The 10,000-nt window shown below is 42.7% G+C and overlaps 1 protein-coding gene across 1 annotated transcript in view; it reads left to right on the top strand.

The window, feature by feature from the left end:
- Positions 1–10,000, top strand: part of LOC113820754 (integrin alpha-4) — a 34,932-nt gene that overhangs the window by 18,783 nt on the left and 6,149 nt on the right. Inside the window, exons 13-18 of the mRNA XM_070139483.1 lie at positions 758–897; positions 1,135–1,204; positions 2,442–2,586; positions 7,319–7,523; positions 7,962–8,119; positions 9,356–9,431. Coding sequence (XP_069995584.1) covers positions 758–897; positions 1,135–1,204; positions 2,442–2,586; positions 7,319–7,523; positions 7,962–8,119; positions 9,356–9,431 — 794 coding nt within the window. The remainder of the gene's footprint in view (positions 1–757; positions 898–1,134; positions 1,205–2,441; positions 2,587–7,318; positions 7,524–7,961; positions 8,120–9,355; positions 9,432–10,000) is intronic.

The raw sequence follows: 10,000 nt of genomic DNA, 5'->3' as shown, positions 1-10,000 counted from the left end.
ATATTTTATATATTTATATTTTATATTTCATATTTTTATATTCATATTTTATATTTATATTTTTATATTTATTTTATATTTTATATTTTATATTTATATTTTCTTTATTTATCTTGTCATTATTTTCCTTTTTTAAAGACGTTTATTCAAAAAATGTGATTATGTATGTCATCTTTGAAGGAAATTCTTGTAAGAACGTGTTTTTTCTCTTTACTTCCGACACGTGATGTACGGAGCTTTATCGTAATAACATGTAGGTGTGACTAGAATTTCCGGTCCTAATAACTTTTAGATAAAGTGTGATAGATTAGATTGGCAAATTGGACGAACCGGCATCATAAAATGTACGCTACACTTGAATTCCATGGTTTATATGACAATTATTATTATTTTTTTAATATAAAGTTTCAGAATTTTTTGAGTTAGGGGATACAGGGATAAAGCTTTTTAATGACATAAAAAACATTGAAAGAAAACAAAGCTAAACATTCTTTAAGGCATGAATATAGGATAAGCACACACATACGCGGTCACGCACACGCACACGCACACAACCAATGACAATAGCAATAATAACAGAAAAAAATAATTATGATAACATAATAATAATGATAATAATAATAATAATGACAATGATAATGATAATGATGATCATGATGATGATAATGATGGTGGTAGTGATGCTGATAAATTGAAATGATAATTCTAGTCATAATGATAACGATAATCAAAAATAACAATTTCACTTAATCACCAGATATGCGGCTGGAATTAACAGTGGACGAAGGAACGGGCGACCGGGCGAATTTTCTTGCGTCTGGCACCGGCGTCATCACGGAGGAGGTGGAGCTTAGTCGTGACGTCAGAAAGTGCGAGCATTACGACATCAAACTGAAAGTAAGCCACGCCCATCCTGTTGAAGCTTCGTCTACATGTCTGTCCCACTCTACGAAAATACATAATTTATGAAGAATATTCTCCCGGTTGCTTTCAGACAGGGAGAACGACTATAAAGGGATTATAAAGTTGACATAAATGCAATATCGGAATCTTAATTTTTTCAGACAGGGAGAATGACTATAAAACGATTATAAAGTTGATAAAAATGTAATTGATATATATCTTAATTTATAGGATGACCTGAAAAATGCCACCCATCCTTTGGAAATCGTGTTCAGATTCACCTCAGATGACCTTGATCCAGGTAGGTCAAAGGGCAACGAGTGAGACACGAGGTGAATCTATCACCTAAAATATCTCAATACTAATGATATTGTGATTATAATCCACTTTTATTTTATTTTTTTAAATTTTGGTTAAATAAAATACAGTCATTAACCTTATTCATGACGTGGTGTTCGTTGTTATTGTTATTTTCTGTGATAACAAGATTCATCATTGTTATTGTGAACCTGAGAATAATTTTGATCGTGAATATGAAAATAATTTTCATCGTGAACATAAAAATAATTTTGATCGTGAACATAAAAATAATTTTGATCGTGAACATAAAAATAATTTTGATCGTGAACATAAAAATAATTTTGATCGTGAACATAAAAATAATTTTCATCGTGAACATAAGAATAATTTTGATCGCGAACATAAAAATAATTTTGATCGCGAACATAAAAATAATTTTGATCGCGAACACAAAAATAATTTAGGATCAAAGATGCAATGATGATTTTCATTTTCATAAATGTGATTTTTAAGTGGCAGTAATTAACACTGTATCTTTGAAATTAAGATTACTTAGCTTATGTGAATTACCATCAGTAATACGACATTTAATATTTTACGAGTATTTTTTTTTTGCATTTTAGGGACACGATGACTTAAATGATATAATAAATGTAATATACCTAAACGATTGAAAAAAGTGATATACTTAAATGATAGAACGAAGGTGATATACCTAAACAATATAACGAAAATGATATGCCTAAATCACATAACGAAGGTGATATACGTAAAAGATAGAGCGAAGATGGTATACCTAAATGTTATATAGAAGGTGATATACCTGGTTTAACGGAGGTGATAAACCTGAACGAATGAACGAAAGTGATATACTTAAATTATTGAACGAATGTGATATACCTGACTAATATAACGATGATATACCTAACTGATATAACGAAGGTGATATACCTAAATGATTGAACGAATATGATATACTTAACTAATATAACGAAGGTTATATACCTAACTGATATAACGAAGGTGATATACCTAAATGATATACCGAAGGTGATATAAATCAACAGCAATAAGGAAAATAACAATAACGACAATGAAACCGATAACATAAACTAATAAATGTCCAGAGCAACACCATGATAATAAAACCACAATCAAAATGATAATTAAGGACAATTTTTATTCAAATTGCGAAAGTGATATACCTAACCAACTCCCCCCTCCCTCCCCCCTCCTAGCCTCCCCCTGGTGCCCGAGGTGTGGGGTGGCGGCGCCCTCTTCTCCGGCCGCCCACAGGACTTCCGTTCCCCTCGCCCTGGGCTGCGGCGCCGATGCGGTCTGCACGCCCACGCTCACCCTGGAGGCGGCATGGGCGGAGGGAGTGTGAGTGATTTCCTGGCTTCGCGTGCTGTCTTTTTTTCTCTTTCTGTTTCTCTCTTTCTTTCTCTATCTCTTTTTTCTCTTTGTCTTTCTCTTTCTCTCTCTCTCTTTCTCCTTTTCTCTCTCTCTTTTCCTCTCTGTCTATCTCTCCTTTCCTGTCTCTCTCCTTTCCTGTCTCTCTCTCTCCTTTCTTGTCTCTCTCTCTCCTTTCCTGTCTCTCTCTCCTTTCCTGTCTCTCTCTCTCCTTTCCTGTCTCTCTCTCCTTTCCTGTCTCTCTCTCTCCTTTCCTGTCTCTCTCCTTTCCTGTCTCTCTCTCTCCTTTCTTGTCTCTCTCTCTCCTTTCCTGTCTCTCTCTCCTTTCCTGTCTCTCTCTCTCCTTTCCTGTCTCTCTCTCTCCTTTCCTGTCTCTCTCTCTCTCTCTCTCACACACACACACACGCACACACACACACACACACAAAAGTGCTCTCATATCTATCAAGAAAGTTACACGATTCTTTATGCAAACCAAAACAATTCACACTCATTATTAATATTATTGCTATCATTACTATTAATATCATTATCATTATTATCATCATCATTATTATGAACGTCATTATCATTTTTATCATCATTATTATTATCATTATCAATGTTATTATTGTTTTTTATGGTATTACTATTATTAACAGTGTTGGTATTATCATCATTATTATTATTACTATTAATATCACCATTGCCATTATTATTATTATTGTTATTATTATTATCATCATCATCATCATTACCATCATCATCACCATCATCATCATAATCATCATTACCATCATCATCATCATCACCACCACCACCACCTCCAGTACCATCACCACCACCACCTCCAGTACCATCACCACCACCACCTCCAGTACCATCACCACCACCACCACCACCTCCATTACCATCACCACCACCACCTCCAGTACCATCACCACCACCACCTCCAGTACCATCACCACCACCACCTCCAGTACCATCACCACCACCACCTCCAGTACCATCACCACCACCACCTCCAGTACCATCACCACCACCACCTCCAGTACCATCACCACCACCACCTCCAGTACCATCACCACCACCACCACCTCCTCCTCCAGTACCATCACCACCACCACCTGCAGTACCATCACCACCACCACCTCCAGTACCACCACCACCACCACCTCCATTACCATCACCACCACCACCTCCAGTACCATCACCACCACCACCTCCAGTACCATCACCACCACCACCTCCAGTACCATCACCACCACCACCACCACCTCCAGTACCATCACCACTTCCAGTACCATCACCACCACCACCTCCAGTACCATCACCACCACCACCACCACCACCTCCAGTACCATCACCACCACCACCTCCAGTACCACCACCTCCAGTACCATCACCACCACCACCTCCAGTACCATCACCACCACCACCTCCAGTACCATCACCACCACCACCTCCAGTACCATCACCAGCACCACCTCCAGTACCATCACCAGCACCAGCTCCATTACCATCACCACCACCACCTCCAGTACCATCACCACCACCACCTCCAGTACCATCACCACCACCACCTCCAGTACCATCACCACCACCACCTCCAGTGCCATCACCACCACCACCTCCAGTACCATCACCACCACCACCTCCAGTACCATCACCACCACCACCTCCAGTACCATCACCACCACCACCTCCAGTACCATCACCACCACTTCCAGTACCATCACCACCACCACCACCTCCAGTACCATCACCACCACCACCTCCATTACCATCACCACCACCACCTCCATTACCATCACCACCACCACCTCCAGTACCATCACCACCACCTCCAGTACCATCACCACCACCACCTCCAGTACCCTCACCACCACCACCTCCAGTACCATCACCACCACCACCTCCAGTACCATCACCACCACCACCTCCAGTACCATCACCACCACCACCACCACCTCCAGTACCATCACCACCACCACCACCTCCAGTACCATCACCACCACCACCACCTCCATTACCATCACCACCACCACCTCCAGTAGCATCACCACCACCTCCAGTACCATCACCACCACCACCTCCAGTACCATCACCACCACCACCTTCAGTACCATCACCACCACCACCTCCAGTATCATCACCACCACCACCACCTCCAGTACCATCACCACCACCACCTCCAGTACCATCACCACCACCACCTCCAGTACCATCACCACCACCACCTCCAGTACCATCACCACCACCACCTCCAGTACCATCACCACCACCACCTCCAGTACCATCACTACCACCACCTCCAGTACCATCACCACCACCACCTCCAGTACCATCACCACCACCACCTCCAGTACCATCACCACCACCACCTCCAGTACCATCACCACCACCACCTCCAGTACCATCACCACCACCACCTCCAGTACCATCACCACCACCACCACCACCACCACCTCCAGTACCATCACCACCACCACCTCCAGTACCATCACCACCACCACCTCCAGTACCATCACCACCACCACCTCCAGTACCATCACCACCACCACCTCCAGTACCATCACCACCACCACCACCACCACCACCTCCAGTACCATCACCTCCACCACCTCCAGTACCATCACCACCACCACCTCCAGTACGATCACCACCACCACCTCCAGTACCATCACCACCACCAGCTCCAGTAGCATCACCACCACCACCACCACCTGCAGTACCATCACCACCCCCACCTCCAGTACCATCACCACCACCACCTCCAGTACCATCACCACCACCACCTCCAGTACCATCACCACCACCACCACCACCACCTCCAGTACCATCACCACCACCACCTCCAGTACCATCACCACCACCACCTCCATTACCATCACCACCACCACCTCCAGTACCATCCAGTACCATCACCACCACCACCTCCAGTACCATCACCACCACCACCTCCAGTACCATCACCACCACCACCTCCAGTACCATCACCACCACCACCTCCATTACCATCACCACCACCACCTCCAGTACCATCACCACCACCACCTCCAGTACCATCACCACCACCACCTCCAGTACCATCACCACCACCACCTCCAGTACCATCACCACCACCACCTCCAGTACCATCACCACCACCACCTCCAGTACCATCACCACCACCACCTCCAGTACCATCACCACCACCACCTCCAGTACCATGACCACCACAACCTCCAGTACCATCACCACCACCACCTCCAGTACCATCAGCACCACCACCTCCAGTACCATCACCACCACCACCTCCAGTACCATCACCACCACCACCTCCAGTACCATCACCACCACCACCTCCAGTACCATCACCACCACCACCTCCAGTACCATCACCACCACCACCTCCAGTACCATCACCACCACCACCTCCAGTACCATCACCACCACCACCTCCAGTACCATCACCACCACCACCTCCAGTACCATCACCACCACCACCTCCACTACCATCACCACCCCCACCCCCAGTACCATCCCCACCACCACCTCCAGTACCATCACCACCACCACCTGCAGTACCATCCCCACCACCACCTCCAGTACCATCACCACCACCACCTCCAGTACCATCACCACCACCACCTCCAGTACCATCACCACCACCACCTCCAGTACCATCACCACCACCACCTCCAGTACCATCACCACCACCACCTCCAGTACCATCACCACCACCACCTCCAGTACCATCACCACCACCACCTCCAGTACCATCACCACCACCACCTCCAGTACCATCACCACCACCACCTCCAGTACCATCACCACCACCACCTCCAGTACCATCACCACCACCACCTCCAGTACCATCACCACCACCACCTCCATTACCATCACCACCACCACCTCCAGTACCATCACCACCACCACCTCCATTACCATCACCACCACCACCTCCAGTACCATCACCACCACCACCTCCATTACCATCACCACCACCACCTCCAGTACCATCACCACCACCACCTCCAGTACCATCACCACCCCCGCCTCCAGTACCATCTCCACCACCGCCTCCATTACCATCACCACCCCCCCCTCCAGTACCATCACCACCACCACCCCCAGTACCATCACCACCACCACCTCCAGTACCATCACCACCACCACCTCCAGTACCATCACCACCACCACCTCCAGTACCATCACCACCACCACCTCCAGTACCATCACCACCACCACCTCCAGTACCATCACCACCACCACCTCCGGTACCATCATCACCACCACCTCCAGTACCATCACCACCACCACCTCCAGTACCATCACCACCACCACCACCACCACCTCCAGTACCATCACCACCACCACCTCCAGTACCATCACCACCACCACCTCCAGTACCATCACCACCACCACCTCCAGTACCATCACCACCACCACCTCCAGTACCATAACCACCACCACCACCTCCAGTACCATCACCACCACCACCTCCCGTACCATCACCACCACCACCTCCAGTACCATCACCACCACCACCTCCAGTACCATCACCACCACCACCTCCATTACCATCACCACCACCACCTCCAGTACCATCACCACCACCACCTCCATTACCATCACCACCACCACCTCCAGTACCATCACTACCACCACCTCCAGGACCATCACCATCTTCATCATCATTATCATTATTTCGATCCCTCACCCCCCCCCCCCTCAACAGAACCGACGGCCGCTACACCCTCGGCTCGGGCGCTGGCCTTCACCTCCACGTGGGAGTGGGCGTGGGCGGCGAACCTGCCTACAACGGGTGGATGGGCGTGCGGCTACCCCAGGGGCTGTCTTTTCGCTCCCTGCCTTACAAGTGTGTTGCCTCTGACGCCCGCAACGCCCACTGCTCGCTGGACAATCCCGTCAACCCGCCCGCGGTAAGGTTTTGTTGTTTGTTGTTGTGGTTGTTATGGTTGTTGTGTTATTATTGTTATTGTTTTTGTTGTTGTTATTATTATGGTTATTATCATAATTGTTATTATTATTATCATCATTATTATTATCATTATTATTATTATTATTATTGTTATTATTATTATTATTATTATTATTATTATTATTATTATCATTATCATTATTATTATTATTATTATTATTATTATTATTATTATTATTATTATTATTATTATTATTATTATTACTATAATAATAATAATAATAATAATAATAATAATAATAATAATAATAATAATAATAATAATAATAATAATAATAATAATAATAATAATAATAATAATAATATAAAAAATTATTATTATCGCCATCATTATCATCATCATTATCATTATTACTCATCCTTATCCATCCTTCCACAGGAGAAGCTGACCCTAGTGGCACAGGAGGAGGAGGGTCAGCTGGTCAGTCAGGAGGGCGCGGTGAAGGTCGTCGTGTCAGCAGGAGCGTCAGGAGCCGAGGAAATGCGGAAAATTCTGACTCTCGGGCTCGTCAGCGATGTCAGACTCTATCTCTCTGGGTCGGTGTCAGCTGGGGAATGAGTGTCAGATGGGGGGGGGGATGAGTGTCAGATGGGGAGAAAGTTGTGTCAAATGGGGGGGAAATTGTGTCAGATGGGGGGGGGATTGTGTCAGATGGGGGGGGATTGTGTCAGATGGGGGAAAATTTGTGTCAGATGGGGAAAAATTGTGTCAGATGGGGGGGGATTGTGTCAGATGGGGGAAAATTTGTGTCAGATGGGGAAAAATTGTGTCAGATGGGGGGGACTGTGTCAGATGGGGGAAAATTTGTGTCAGATGGGGGGAAAATTGTGTCAGATGGGGGAAAATTGATGGATGTGTTTGTTGGGTGAAATGATGGTTGAGGAAGAGGTGTCAGAAGGGGGGTGGGTGATTTTTTTAGGTGCAATAGTGTCCGTTGAGAAATAAAAGTGTCAGAAAGGAAAAAATTGTCAGAGGTAGAAATGTCAGTCGAAACAAAATATCAAACGGTGTTGATATAAATATTAACCATGCAGCAGAAAGGTAAATGGCAATAATGATGATGAAACCGATAAGACAAATGAATAAATATCCGAAAAAAAAATCCGTAATGATAATGCCAGAATTACAATGATCGTAATTATGACAGTTTTTGTCAAATTATTACTATGAGGGTAATTTTTATGATTTTTATATTAAAAAGAACATTGCCACTGACAATATAATCACATTAAATATATTAATAATGTTGTCGATGACGATGACATATATTTTATTTTAAGCATTGACAATAGGATTTATCTTGTCGCTAATAGCGATTTAATAATTAAAGTAATTAACAGATGGGAACGTAGATAAATGATGATATTCATACATCATAATGAAATTAATAAAAAAAATATAGATAAGAATAGAATAATAAAAAATAATTATAAGAATAGAATAATAAAAAATAATTATAAGAATAGAATAATAAAAAAAAACAATTACAAGAATAGAAAAATAAAGAATGATTATAAGAATAAAATAATATCAATTATTGTAATATAATAATGATTACAATAACGATAAATAATGGTGATGTAAATAACAGGAATAACAACGAATGATAAAGTACATAGTAATAATGAAAGGAATGATAATAACATAATAATATAAAGAATAAAGACGAATAATGAAATTAGACAATAATAAATGAACAATAACAAGACTCATATAACGACAAAGAGTTTATATAAACGACGAAAAGATTAATTAAGTCTTTATATCAACAGGCAAGCCGAGGATGAGTCCCTGCACTATGACCCCGCCAGCGTGTCACCTCAGGTCACAGTGAGGACATTTTTCCAGGTCAGATTCCGCGGGGTCGTCTCGTTGACCTCGTTTAGGTGGTTGGGTTGTTTGTGGGGAGCGTGGCTTGGTTGTTCGGGTGTTTGGGAAGTGGGTCTGTGTATGTGTTTTTTTACTTATTTTCTTGCTTTTTTTTTTTTTTTTGCTTTTTTCTTCGTCATTTTTTGTCTGTCTGAGTGTCTGTCTGTCTGTCTCTATCTCTCTCTCTCTCTCTCTCTCTCTCTCTCTCTCGCAAAAAGGTATGGTAGTAATAGCAGCAGTTAGCATTATCATTATTTCTATTATTGTTATTATTATTATCAATATTATTATTATTATTATTATTATCATTATTATTATTATTATTATCATTATTATCATTATTATTATTATTATCATTATTATTATTATTATTATTATTATTATTATTATTATTATTATTATTATTATTATTATTATCATTATTATTATTATTATTATTATTATTATCATTATTATTATTATTATTATTATTATTATTATTATCAATATTATTATTATTCATTGTTTATCATTATTATTATTATTACCATCATTATTATTATCTATTA

The sequence above is a fragment of the Penaeus vannamei genome, chromosome 25 (assembly GCF_042767895.1).
Source record: "Penaeus vannamei isolate JL-2024 chromosome 25, ASM4276789v1, whole genome shotgun sequence".
NCBI classification, from domain to species: domain Eukaryota; kingdom Metazoa; phylum Arthropoda; class Malacostraca; order Decapoda; family Penaeidae; genus Penaeus; species Penaeus vannamei.
Note: the sequence above shows the minus strand (reverse complement) of the source record. Positions and strands in the feature narration are given on the sequence as shown.